Source organism: Hemiscyllium ocellatum, chromosome 4 (genome assembly GCF_020745735.1).
Source record: "Hemiscyllium ocellatum isolate sHemOce1 chromosome 4, sHemOce1.pat.X.cur, whole genome shotgun sequence".
NCBI classification, from domain to species: domain Eukaryota; kingdom Metazoa; phylum Chordata; class Chondrichthyes; order Orectolobiformes; family Hemiscylliidae; genus Hemiscyllium; species Hemiscyllium ocellatum.
This window is the reverse complement of record NC_083404.1, coordinates 116832557-116847281: the sequence shown is the minus strand read 5'-3', so window position 1 is coordinate 116847281 and position 14725 is coordinate 116832557. Positions and strand designations below refer to the sequence as shown.

At 39.8% G+C, this 14725-nt stretch overlaps 1 protein-coding gene across 1 annotated transcript in view; it reads left to right on the top strand.

Moving 5' to 3' along the window:
* LOC132815497 (protein FAM135B-like) overlaps positions 1 to 14725 on the top strand; it is a 369978-nt gene that overhangs the window by 340988 nt on the left and 14265 nt on the right. Inside the window, exon 17 of the mRNA XM_060824465.1 lies at positions 6582 to 6733. Coding sequence (XP_060680448.1) covers positions 6582 to 6733 — 152 coding nt within the window. The remainder of the gene's footprint in view (positions 1 to 6581; positions 6734 to 14725) is intronic.

The window sequence follows — 14725 nt, the reverse complement described above, 5'->3', positions numbered from 1 at the left end:
ATAGAGACAATGGTATGAGTTGAAGAATTGACAACATGGTCAAGGATTTGTTTCTTTAGAATTGAGATGTGAATATTTGCTCATCCTTAAATCGCACTCAAGGGTGAGCTACCTTCTTGACCTGCTGCAGTCTTGAGGTGTAGGAAGATGCTTAGTAATTAGCAGAGATCCAATAAAGTGACAGAATGGTAATACAGGTCTGAGTCAGGGTGCTGTATGCCTTGGAGGGGAACTTGCAGGAATTGGGCTCCCATGCCAATTCTGTCCTTGTCCTTCTAAGTGGTAGAGGTTGTATGTTTGGAAGGTATCGTTGTGAATTCCTCCAGTGCATCTCGTAGATGGTATTCACTACTACCAATATGCTTACATGATGGAAGGGAGTTAATGTTAAAAGGTGGTAAATGAGGTACCAATTAAGTGAGCTGCTTTGTCTTGGATGTTGTGGAGTTTGATTCTGGTGCACAAGTGTTACTTGCCACTTGTCAGCCCAAGACTTGATGTTGTATAGGTTTTGTTGTATATGGACATGGATTGTTTCACGATGAGAAATCGTGAAGTGTACTGGATATGGTACAGTCATCAACGAACATTCACTTCTGATCTTATGATGGATGAAGCCACTGAGGATGGTCAAGCCAAGAATACTGTCCTGAGGAACTCTTGCAGTAATCCCTGAGGCTCATGTTAGTGACTTCCAACAACCTCAAACATCTTCATTTTGTTCTACTGATTCCAATCAGTAGAGAGGTTTCTTTGTTCGAGGGCCTCTTTCACATACTCAGTGAAATGTTGCACTGATGTTGAGGCAAATCACTCTTATTTCACCTCACCTCTCTTTTTTTGAACAAGTTTCTAATAAGGATAGAAGTCAAATGGTGCAGAGGAAAGTTTGGAAGTGGGATAGCAGCTTACATGAAACAAAAAAAAGATGAAGAATTAGTGACAATACCAGTTTTAAAAAGGAATCCTGAGAAGGGTCAATTATAACATTCAGGAGCCTATAAGCTCATTAAGTTCTCAACAGTTTTGTTGTATTGAGATCAATGGAGGAGGAAATTGGTCTAATGGATTTAAGGGAACAGTGGAAAGGAGCTTGAGTGAGAACTGGCTTGATGACTAAGAGTAAGTGAGCAGTGCACAGGGGGCATTGAGGTAAATCAGCATATGCAGCTGAATGAAAGGTGTCAAAGATCCAAGTTCTTTGTACATTTTTGGAGTTGAAGGTACAAGCAACAAGGGGTGATTAATAGTTGATTATTGTAAGGTGGTATTAATGGCTGCTTGTCAATAAAGAGGCAGTTAATAGATGATCCTGAGTTATTGTTTTTTTTCTTTGGAAAGTAGATAGATATGCCTCAAGGTATTTTTTTGTCATTCAAAATGCCAATGCAAGTAACTGTATATTTGTGAATTGACACCTTGAGAAAATAAAGGAAAAAGAGAACAATATAACTGATTTATAATGAATAATTTGCTCTTTTTTCTTCCATGATAACAATTGATCATATCAAGAAAATGTCACCAAGGCTTATTTTGATTTTAAAATAACTCCTGACTTGACCTGATCAAACCTTTCAAGATTACAAATAGCAAAGTATCCAAAGTATCAAGGAAACAAATTTGAACTGAGAACGAATGCATTCAGGTGGAACTTTTTTTACTCAAAGCATAATGGCACTGTGGAATAAGTTATCAGGGAAAGTCATTGGAGCGGACATTATGAATGGGTACCCAAAGGTAATTAACATTTTTTTCTCAAGTGGAAAAGAATTGCTGGGGTGGGAGGATAGAGTGAAGGTGGTTAGCTATGGTTGAGAAGCACTGGGTCCAGGGTTGCTGACCTTAGTAATAAATCCCTGTTCTGAAAACATCTCATTGTTCATGCAATCTCTCAGGTTTATTTTCTTTATAAAAGAATGATCTAACTCATCATGACGTGCATACTAGTTATTTAATCTCCTTAGGTAAAATGCTGCACAATTATTTGGTAATTCTTACTGGAGAGTAAGTTTGCTTCTAGAAGGTCTACCCAGTGATCACTGCAGTAGAACTACTAGAGGCCTAAACTGGGGAATGTAGACTGCTCTGGTCAGAGGAATAGAAAACAGTTGAAAAGCTTTTGTAGCATTTTTTTTTAAATGGAGAGAATTGAATTGAACAAGAATAAAAATATTATTTGGGTCTGAGTCAGAGATTTTTGCCACATTTTGTGACCACTAATATTAGTCTTTTAGAAATCATTACCCGGTTCTTAGATAATTCATGGAGCTACCTTAGTAAGAACAGTAACCACACACACAATATTAATATGACATTATTGACATAGAACACTATCACCAGTTGCTCAGTGAAGTCAAGAGAAATACAAAAGCTGAGCCAAAAAGGAGTGTTTAGGATGGATAACCAAAACCTTGGTCAAAAACCTCAGTGTCAAGTACAGTTAAAATCCAAAAGGGAGATAGAAAGATCTCCTGAATCTAATATAAACAAAATACCACAAATGCTGGAAATCAAATAAAGTTTAAAAATGCAGAGAAACATAGCAGATCTGGTAGCACCTGTGGAGAGAGAAACATTTTCCATTCCAAAAGGATAGTTATTGGACTTTGTTAACTCAATTTCTCTTGCCACAGCTGATACCAGACCTGAGTTTCTCCAGCATTTTCTGTTGATTCAAAAAATCTATGGTCAAGGTGTCAAAAAGCAGGGCCGCCAGTACTGTGGTAAAAAGGTAAAGAATACACACGAAACCAGATAAGTAAGTCAGAATGTTCACATCCTGATTCTCTTCTGACAGGCTTTCATTTAGTAGTATATCACACTGGGGTCCTTTCTCAGAACAGACTTTAAACTCTCAACTAGAATGCAGAGAATTCATTTGATCTCGTTTATAAAGATGCTTCTGCTTTTTATAGTAGGTCTCTTAACTCTGTGTAGAACTATTGATAAAGTCAACACAGGCAGGATTCAGCAGGACAACAAAGTGCAGGTCATTTTAGTGTATTTCCTAGTTTCCACCAGGCATCTTACACTTTACTGATTTACCAAAGTGAACTTTGAGAAAAAAAGATTGAATTGTGCACTTTGTATCATAATAAAACAGTGCTTAATAACCTCAAATGTGGGAAGGTTGTTCGGTCCATCAAATATATGCTGTCCCAAAAAACCTGAAGTGAATGTGCAATCTGATGCCCTCATGGTCACTTAATGTTTGCCTTGCAGCAGATGAAGTGTATATGAATTTTATTTCAAGTTTTTCATATATATCTTTGTAACACATCTTGTTGATCTCAGTGACATAACAGTGAGGTAATGGCACTAAAACGAAAACCTCTCCAAACCTCAAAGACCATGTTTAAGCAAAAGATACCAACATTTAAGCATACAGGACTAGGTTTTCATTTACGATTATCATGAGCTGGATCTGCCAAAAACTAGTACAAAATCACACAGAGTAACAACTTTTAAGCATCAACTTACTCCTTGATTAGTTAGAATGAATTTGTAATGTAAAGTTCTCCTTCTTTCAGAACTAACCACAGAAAATCTAGCTAGTAGACAATGTGTTGTGATTGGAACCATGTAGAGGTCATTGACATAAATCCTTGATTGACCCAGGTTAACAACCCCAATCAGGGAGCCCTGGCTGACAGATACAAGCAGGAGATTCAGAGAGTCTCCTGACTGCAGGGGACTGATTCTGAGCTGCACGTGTCAATATAGAGTGACTTGGTGATGAGATTCTGGCCTCTGAAATATCTGCACAGAATCCCAAAAAAAAAACCAAAATGTTGAAAGAAAGTAAAAGGTGGATGCTACTAACTCGATGGGAAGAGAGTAGGAGGAGAAACAAGGAGTGGTTTGGTGGAAGCTGATGTTGTCATCTAATATAATTTGAAGGAGGGCCTGAGATACAAATGGTATAAGGGAATGGTATATATTAGTTAAGAGTAAATTGGGTTTGAATTAGTTGAATAAATATGGAGAGCTTGTAATCTGTAAGGCACGGCACGGTGGCACAGTGGTTAGCACTGCTGCCTCACTGCGCCAGAGACCCAGGTTCAATTCCCACCTCAGGCAACTGTCTGTGTGGAGTTTGCATATTCTCCCTGTGTCTGCGTGGGTTTCCTCCGGGTGCTCCGGTTTCCTCCCACAGCCCAAAAATGTGCAGGTTTAGGTGAATTGGCCAAGCTAAATTTCCTGTAGTGTTAGGGGAATGGGTCTGGGTGGGTTTCTCTTCGGAGGATTGGTGTGGACTTGTTGGACCGAAGGGCCTGTTTCCATACTAAGTAATCTAATTTAATGAGTTTAATGTACGTTTGCAAACAAATGAAGCTCTCACTTAAATGTGTGGACTTCTACTTCTGTTTAAATATGGTTAACCTTTGCTGTGTAACAGTTGAGGCCTGTGTGATTTTGCTCAGTCACCTGCAGCCCCTTCCCTTGAAAGCTAGAATTTACATTCACAGACACACACATGCATATGTGCTCTTGCTCCCTGCGGGTAGAATTTTCCAACATGAGACTTGCATGAAGTTGTGCCTTGAAGCACCTGCTCCTTTATGTTTGTTCTAAGTTTGGAAAAGTGATTTCCTATCATCTCCCTTCAATCACAGCAACACAATGCTACAAAAGGTCCTGTGTTTCACAAACATACACCAATGCCAACACAGTCACACCCACCAGAGAGAATGGATTCAGTGAAGTTGAAGTGCCAGGGCAAACACGACATGTTGGCAAAAATTAAAGAGCAGGAATCTGCTGGACAGATGATCACAAGAGTGGCATCAGTTCTTCTACACAGGAGTCATATTGGCAAGCAGGGTCATGCTTCTTTTCAACGACAAAATGAGATAAAAGTGCTGTGATTATAACCGTTGCTTCACTTCTTGTTAGCTGCATTATAGGCTGATGGTGTAATACTCGGCTGAAATGAGCTGGAGCCAAAAATATTGAGGCCTGCAGTGCCATTGATGGAACTGCCAGGTTGACTACAGACGGCATAGCATATGGTTGGGTTCTGTAATTGTCTCTCTGCTGATTTGGAGCCTGTGGAGACAATTGCCTCTAAACATTGTTGGATAGGTGTTTCAAGAGTTGTGCAAGAGGGGCTTTTGCCCGAAATGTCGATTTTACTGCTCCTCGGATGCTGCCTGAACTGCTGTGCTCTTCCAGCACCACTAATCCAGAATCTGGTTTCCAGCATCTGCAGTCATTGTTTTTACCCCAATGGGAAATAAGATCAGTGCAGATCAGCTGTCTGTTGATCTGCCTTAGAACTATCTAAATTTATGTACAGGAGGAGGCCGGTTGTGTCACATGCTTTGTTTTTGGGAGCAGACTCACAGAGCCATGATTTCTCCCCACAGTCCTGCATCTTCCACTGCTTCAACTGTCTGCATAATTTTCTTTCTCCAACAACTGACAAAATTTCTCATCACCTGTCAACCTGTTACAGTATTGGCTGTAGTGTATCGCAGGAGCAAGAAATGCTTCACTTTTAAATTAATTTTGACTGGTAGCCCACTGTGGTCTGCACTCTGTTCTAAGTCGCTTTGTGATTCAGGCTGCTTTTATGAAAGGTAGAATTGGAAAAGCTCCTTTTCTTGAATCCTGTTTTCCTGCATCCACTCCAGTTGTGCTGAAATCCTGTCAGTGTGTCAGAGATAGCCCACTTCTGGTTATTCAGATAATAGAGAAAGAATACTTCTTTCAGACAGAAAGGAAAGATTTCAACGTGATTGAAATAAAAACTGCAATAATAAATGTCTATAAATGTCGATAAAAATCTACCAATGCATCCCCTACAGTAATCATCAGGAGACAGGGAAAACAGCATAGGAAAGGGAAGCTAATCTCTTCAGAGCTGCAGAGCCAAACACACTGCACTTCAAAAATGTTGAAAGCCCAATTCTAGGAGCTATAAATCATGCTTTAGAGACCTTTGCTTCCCTTGCTTTTAATTTGAGGTGCGTGAAGACACTACCACTCGATATGGATGAGAATGTTAAAACATTGTGGCACATTACCTATGGCTTATGGCCCAATTTTCCGACATTTGCTGTGCTTGGAAGAAATTACCATAAACGCAAGTGTTGCTTATGTATCTTGAGCTGAACTGCAAATGTTCAAGGGCTACTTATGGCCCACTGATGTAAATTTTACCCACTAGAATGTCCTTCACTTAATCATTTAAAGGAAGCTAGAAAACACCACACACTGGCTGGTGACAAAACATTTTTAAAAAACATTGCTAATGATTTCTAGCAATTGCTAAATGGTAACCAGAAGGTTTTCACTGTAACATTCCTTTTAGGTTTTAGCTATTAATATAGACTGTAACATACTTTAGCTTGCCCTTCTGCTATAGACCTTGATCATTTACCTTGATTTCTCAATCTAATTTTCAGTTCTGCTGTCACGCTTTGTAATATCATCCAACCTTGATATTTGTTTCTTGCCTCTGGACTTGCTTATTCTCCATGTTAAATGTCAGCATCACATATATATTGTTCACTGCCAAGATTGGAGCTGTCAGGTATTCTCTGAGGTTTTAATTCATCTTCTGTGTTTCTTTGCAGCTTCATTGGCCACTCACTGGGCAACATCATCATTCGCTCAGTGCTGACACGGCCAAGGTTTCGATGCTACCTGAACAAGCTGCATACGTTCCTATCCCTTTCTGGACCACATCTGGGAACACTTTATAATAATAGCACATTGGTTAGCACAGGTACGTTGAAGAGACTAAAATTTATTTTGGTAATAAAATGAAGACCACGCCATGGGTTTTATACAATACTATGCTGTTAAAGGTCAGGCCTTTTATATTATTGTAGAACACAGAGACCCAAGGGTCCAGGTACATAATTCTTTGAAGATTGCATGTAGACAAGGTGGTTAAGAAGGCATGTAGCATGCTTCCTCCCCTTATTCATACCTTTGTGTATAGGAATTGGAACGTAATATTGTACAGGAGGCCTCATGTGGAGTTATACAGCATGGAACAGACCCTTCGGCCCAGCCAGTCCAGGCTGACCAAACTAAAGTCATCCCACCAGCCTGCTCCTGGCCCATATACCTCCAAACCTTTCTTATTTGTGTACCTATCCAAATGTCTTTTAAACGTAGTGATTGTACCCACTTCCTCAGGAAATTCATTCCACATGTGAACCATCCTCTGTGTAGAAAGTAGAAAATCTCTCTACTTTCACCTTAAAAATGTGCCCCCTCGTATTGAGATCCCGTTATAGGGAAAAGACACATACCATTCACCCTATCTATACCCCTCATGATTTTATAAACCTCTATAAGGTCACCTCTCAATCTCTGATGTTCCAGTCAAAAAAAGCCCCAAACTATCTAACCTCTCCGTAGAATTCAAACATTTAATTCCTGGCAACATCCTGCTAAATCTTTTCTGGACCCTCTTGAGCTTAATAATATCCTTCTGCTGAAAGGTCAACTAAAATACAGTACTCCAAGCATGCTTTCCTTCATTGCTCAGACCTTTGAGTACAGGAATTGGTAAGTCATGTTGAGTTTGTATAGGACATTAGTATCCAGACCTGTTGCCCAGTTATAGAAAGGGTATTATCAAGCTGGAGAGAGTTCAGAAATGATTTACAAGGATGTTACTGGGTTTGGAAAATTTGAATTATAAAGAAAGACTGGATAGGCCGGAACTTTTCTCACTAGAGCAGAGGAGGTTGAGAGACCACCAGATAGAAATTTATAAAATAATGAAAGGTATAAGATAAAGTTAGTGATAGTTGTCTTTTCCCCCAGATAGGGGATTTCAAGATGAGGGGGTACGTTTAAGGAGAGAGGGGAAAGAATTTAAAAAAGACATGCGCAACATTTTTTTTTTGTTTACAAAGAGGGTAGGTTGTGTGTGGAATGAACTACCTGAGGAAGTGGTGGATGTGGGTACAGTCACAACATTTAAAAAGACGTTTCGCTCAGTACATAATTAGGAAAGGTTTGGAAGGGTGTGGGCCAAGTGCAGGCAGGTGGAGACTAGTTTAGTTTAAGAACATGGTTAGCATGGATTGGGATTGGACTGAACCATGATGCATGATTCATGGCAGATATCTAGCTATGGTGATGTATACTTTAAAGGATTGTAATGACTGGTTGTAAAAGAAAACCTCTGGTGCTTCTTTTGCTGATGGTTAACCAATATATATCCCCAAATGTATGCTGAGGATGCTCTGACTAACATTCACTTGCCGCTCGTTCATAGACAGCTGACTGGATAAGTCACAATTTTTTCCAACAGAAATCATTCAGCATCTCCTCCTAACAGTGTTTATCCTCCTCACCAGTCACTAGCTCCAGCAAAACCAAATCATAAATCCTCCGTCTCCTGTTTACCTCTGAGTAAAAGGTCAAACACTGCAGTGTATACATGCCAGGGCCCCTTAACATTCATCACAGTCTGTCACCTCCATCCCACGGCTGCAAAAATCATAATCCTTGCTTTTGTCTGCTCTCTCCAGCTTCACATCCAAACATAAACTCCCACTTTTAAAATCTTGTGCATTTCTTCTATCCCATAATAATTCCCATTTGCCAAACATCCATATTGTCATTGACCTTCAGGGGTTTCCTATTAATAGGAAAATTAAAAAGTTACTAAAATTTAAATCCTCATTCATATTCAGTACCTTTAAGGCAGAAAAGATATGAAGTACATTTCCTGTAGGATTCTATGATAAATCAGCAGATTTGTTAATTTTTTTTCTAATTTCACAAAGTTATTCAATTGAATATTTACAAATTGCTTTGATGCATCTTGAATTTTCAATTAATGAGATGTTGGTTCAAGAGATGATTGTCCAAGGTCAACCTTGAATAATACTACTAATTTGAGGGACTGGAAGATAAACAAATGCAGACACAGTAAGGGAACATCTTCATGGTCAGGAGTGGTAAAAACTCTTTGCTTCCCCCAGTCACTTTAATATCTGATTAATTATTCATGTATGACTACCAAGTTATTTATGACAAACAATCTCAGTAAGTAGCCCTAATTGTCATCATAAAAAAAATTCTATTCACACGCTAACATTCTTGCTGATATTTCAAGTGTGCACTTCTAGTAAATTCAAGTCTCTTCAGAAAAGATTTTTGAAATTCTTTGTTGTTTTTTTTTGCCTGGAAATAGAGTTTCTTTTCTCTCTATTTAGTTGGAAACAAATGCTGGCTGATGAAAGGCACTAGAGGCAATGACAGATTGCTGAGCATACAGCAATAGTTTAGTTGTGATCTTAGACAACAGCTGTTCCCATAGTTTTATACTAAGACATGTTGTGTGCAATTCAAATCTACTCAGATGCTAATCAGGTCTAAACAAATCTTTATCAAGACTCAATTTGTTCACAGAGAGATTTAACAGTCAAATCAGCATAAGTCCTTTCACCTCTGGGATTTGCAGAATAATCCAGCTCAGATAGATGCAAGTTATCTGTTTCTGTGTTTAAGAATGTCGATGTCATTCTCTGTCTGCATTTTTCATGATGTGGATTCTTTTTTAATATTTCTTGCTTGCTGCCTCTTTCGTGTTCGTTTTCTCTCACTGTGTTTCTCCTGAAAGGCTGCTGGATGCGATGAATTTGGCTGCCTGACTGAATTGCCAGTGATGAGATTCACAGCACCCCATCTGCGACAATTCCACACTAATTGGCAAACTCATTCAGACTGTATTGAGTGTAGGGGAATCACAGTGTCGCACTGAGGCACCAGCACGAGCCAAGCTCATTCCCCACTGCGTTTCTGAGCCAAGACAGCCAAGGAACTGTATGTTACAACACATTTCAAGTACTGAATGGTGAAAGAACTGACTTTAATTGTGGTGGAAGTCCCATTACCTGCCATTGCAATCAAAAGCTGTCAAAAACCTGCGAAGTCAGGTCTGGAACTGGGCAAGTGATTATTTTAGGCTCCAGCTGCTTTCAGGCAGAGAAGGCTAGCTTAAAAAAATAGCTGGAGCTGAGGTGGCCCAGTAACAGTGTCCGTAACTCTGATTCAGGAAGCCTGGTTTCAAGCCACACTGTTCCAGAAGTGTGTTAGAATCACTAACATATCGATTATAAAATATCTATAAAAGTGAAAACAAACTGGTTCAGCCAAGTCACAACAGCTGCTTTGCTTTCTGTTCAGATTGGAGCTTACAAATCATCTTAGAATAATTCCAATGTCGAATTGGCCTCTAAAAGTCTTTTGACAATTATTTCATCATGAAATGTCAACCTCAAGGTCAGAATTTGTTACCCCATCCCTAATTGCCCTTGGTCTGAGGGACTAGCTAGAGCTATTTCAGAAGGCAGTAAAGATTAAATGACATTGCTGTGGGTATCAAGTCACATTTCGCACTGACTAGATAACAATAGCAGATATCCTTACCTAAAGCATATTAGCAAACCTAAGGGGGTTTTTAACAAAAAAAAGCAATGGCAGTTTTGTGGCACCATGACTGAGACAAGATTTAAATTCCAAATTTATTAATTGCATTTAAATGCCACTATCTTCTCTTTTGCAATTGAACCCATGTCCTGGGACCATTACCTCAGTCCTGGAGATCACTCATACACTGACATTGCAATGACATCAGCGTCCTCTGCAAAACTAAACAAAGGCACCTTGCAAAGACAGTCAAGAAGCTTACTGTGCACTTCATATAGTTTTATATTTTGCCACTCCCATCACCACCCCAACTTCTAATTCATCTGCTCAATGGACTACACGTGTGAGGCACTGAACAATTTGAACATCTAGTTGCTTAGCCAAGATCTGCCTGATCCATGGTCACATTGACAATATAAAGTGTAACTTCTCAAACTTAAATAAGACAATACCAATAAAAAAAAGTGTCATTTTTTTCTACTCAGGGGATTTGGGAGCTGTTGTCTGACCAATATATACTGCCTATCCCTAGTTGCTCGAGAAGGTGGTGGTGAGCTAACTTCATGAACTACTTTTCAAATGCCATTCATTTTTTCTTTTGCCTCTTCTAAATTTTTAACTCATAACTCAAAATTTTAAATCATATCAAAACACAAAGTTGGGGCTCAGCAGAGGATGACTGCATCAGCTTTAATTCTAGCCTCCAAATTCTTCCATTGATTTGTTTCTTACCTCTCTTCTTGGTTCACCTCTGGACATTGTTGTTTCGAATATTACTTTCCTCCAAAGGTGTAAACACAATGTCTGCCACTCATTCCTTCCCAGAAACTTGGTGCAAGGCCTGAGATATGTGGGTGCAAATGATGCTAATTACTGAATCTCAAACCTTTGGGAGCCCATCTATTGGCTGAGTAGACTGTCAATCTGGACATTTAGTAGCGAGAATAGCCAACCTGATACAGGCTTTATTGGTTAGTCAGCCAATGATCTAAGTTTCTCTAAGCAGCCCTGTTTATTTGATTGAGTAGGAGGCAGCAGTAGATAGCCAATTCCTCCCTTCTTACTGACATTGTGCACTGCTCATTTTGGGCATTGTTGGATTCTTCAATTTCCTTTAGATGGACTCCAGGCTGCTAGAACTGAAGGTAGGGTTAAGCCTACAAGTCATACTAAGTAGGGGCAGGAGTAGAACATTCAGCCCCTTGAGGAGTTGGATACTGCAGATGGTGGAGATTAGAGTCAAGATTAGAGGTCAGGCACAATAGGTCAGGCAGGCATCCGAGGAGCAGGAAAATCTACACTTCGGGCCAAAGCCTGAAATGTTGATTTTCCTGCTTTTTGAATGCTGCCTCTCCTGCTGTGCTTTTCCAGCACCACTCTAATCTTGACATCCAGCCCCTTGAACCTGCTCTGCTGATCAGTGTGATGATAGCCAATTGGATTGTAAACTCAAATCTGCATTCCTGCCATCCCTGACAAACAATTGCATAAAAAGCTAATAATCCATTCATGTCTGTCTTATAAATTTTCAAGGACTCTACCTCTACCATCTTTTCAAGAGAGGAGTTCCAAAAACTCTCAGCACTTTAACGAAAAACAAAATTGACCATTCTCTATTCTAAATGGGATGTCAGGTTGGTAGGTAGTACAGTGTTAGGTAAATATGGTGCCAGATCAGTAGGGTTGGGTGCCAAGGCTCAAGGGGCCAGGTATATGATGGGGTATTTAGCACAGGTCAGGGTGACTGGGAAATATTGGATCCAGTGGGAGGGTTTGCTGTGGATGAGATATCAGGAGTTTTCAAAGTGGATGGCTGTAATGTTGAACCTTGAAATCACAGCATACAGCAAACTGACTGTAGCGAAAAAGATTTGATTGGATTTATTATTGTCACATGTATCGCAATACAGTGAAAAGTGTTGTTTTGTATGCTCTACAGGCAAATCATATCATACAAAGTGCATTAGGGTAGCAGAACAGAGCGCAGAATTCAGTGTTACAGCTGCAGAGAATGTGCAGAGAGAGCGATCAATATTAACATTTGAGAAGTTCATTCAAAAGTCTGATAATATCTGTCCTACATGTATTTAAGTGTTCATATCTTCTGCCTGACAGAAGAGGGTGGAAGAGAATTGAACCAGGGTGGGAGTGGTATTTGATTGTGATGTGTTTGCTTTCCACTAACACTTCCGCACTCCAAGGCATTTGTCAAAATGTAAATATGAGGTGTTAGCATTCCAGAGGGGTTTAGATTTCAGGTTTAGCAGCAGGAAAAGGATGTCAGGTGCCCAGGTGAAATGGGGAGTGGTGAAGGTGGAGTTGTCAGGTCTGGCAACAGGGGCTGTCAGGCCTTTGAGATAAAGGGTTGCGCTGTATCAGGTTCCACAGATTTAAGGAATCTGGGGGAGGTGGAGTTGGATATCAATGTGGGAAGTTGTGGAGTCACTTTGATAATTATTCAAGAGTTAGCCTAGATTTGTAAGAGTAGGAGAAAGTGAGGACTGCAGATGCTGGAGATCAGAGCTGAAAAATGTGTTGCTGGAAAAGCGCAGCAGGTCAGGCAGCATCCAAGGAGCAGGAGAATCGACGTTTTGGGCATGAGCCCTTCTTCAGAAAGAAGGGCTTATATCCAAAACGTCAATTCTCCTGCTCCTTGGATGCTACCTGACCTGCTGTGCTTTTCCAGCAACACATTTTTCAGCTTAGATTTGTAACAGACCTAAGCAACTATTTACTTAACTGCAGCAGAAGCCTGTAAATTCTCTGATTGAAATGGACACTTGAAGAGGGTTCCAAGCAATTGGCAAATTACCCTATGAATGTTCAGTTTTCTAGGCAACCTGAAGTCTGCTACTTCAAGGAATCTACAGGGTCCCCATATGTAAGAATCATCTATGCTTCAAAAATGATTATCTGGCCAGCAGAAAAAAATTGGGCCACTAATTCTCCCTATATAGTCAACCCTACAATGTGAATATTGTTATAGGGCCTGTATACTCCCACAAGTGGATCTTGCTTTTATCATTTCTCTTTTCTACCCAACCTGTTTCCACATCTTGCTTTCCTGAATTTAGTTCATCCCTCTCTGTTGTGCAAATGCAATCATGAACTATTGGACCCACACTATCACCTTTTCCTACTTTCCAGTCATTTCTACATGGCCAGTATTGATGTCAGGTCCGAATCCATGCTACTCTGCAATCATGTCTCTGTCATTGCTACCACATTGTATTTATTCATTTCTAACTGCAGTTCATCTGTTTTGTTTCAAATACGACTTACACTCAGTTTTAGTTTTATTCACTTTAGGTTTTTTTTCCTTTTTGTTTTCTTTATAAATTGTAAATCCATCTGTTGGTTGACTCTTCGATTTGCCCTCTCTATCACTCCCTGCAGCAGTCTGTTTATTATTTCTTTTATTAATATCTTTCTCTTTGGCCTTGACTCTTTAATTTACCATAACTTCCTAAGTTTGATTCTTGCCCCATGATTTAGTTTAAAAACATTTCTACTTGCCTCATTATACATTTGGCAAGAATACCATGCATAATATGGTTGTGCTGCACATTATCCCATCTGTACAAATCCCACTTTCTCCAATACTGATACTGAACTGAAACTGACCTCACACACACACACCAGACTTTGATCCTCTGTTTTGTTTTCCCACTATATTTTTCCCTTCCTGGCTTCTCCATAATCACTTGATCATGATGTGGCCAGGGTTTCCTATATACATGTGTGAGAGAGTCTATGGACAGTGAGAGTGACAGAAAGGTTGTGAACCTGTCAATTCAAGTGAACCGGACACATTTACAGAAGTTAAGAGGTTTGATTTGCAGATGGACTTACAGTGTTAGTGTCCCTACTTTTGGGCCACAAGATCCAGGCTTAGTTCCCACTTCAGGACACAATGGCTGTGGAAGTGTGTCATAACAAGGTGCTTAAAAATATAGAGGCTCTTATCGCACAGTGATAGTGTCTGTACCTATGGGCCAAAAGGATTGCATTCAAGTCTTGCCTGTCACGGGGGTGTGTTGTAATATATCTGATCAGGTTGATTAAAGCAGCTTGACCCTACTCTGGCAATTATTCCTGATCTGGGAGACATGACGGATGGAAGGAGGATTTTTAATGCAAAAGATATTGGGGGAATGAGATGCCTAGAAACAGGAGAAGCACCAAAACCTTAAGTTTCTCTCCCTGGACTTGCTTCAAACAATACTTGCTTTAGCCATCTCCCCACATTCTATATGCATTAAAAATCAAGTTGTGCATCACTTAATCAGGACTTGACTTAACTTGTTTTCTCTCCTAT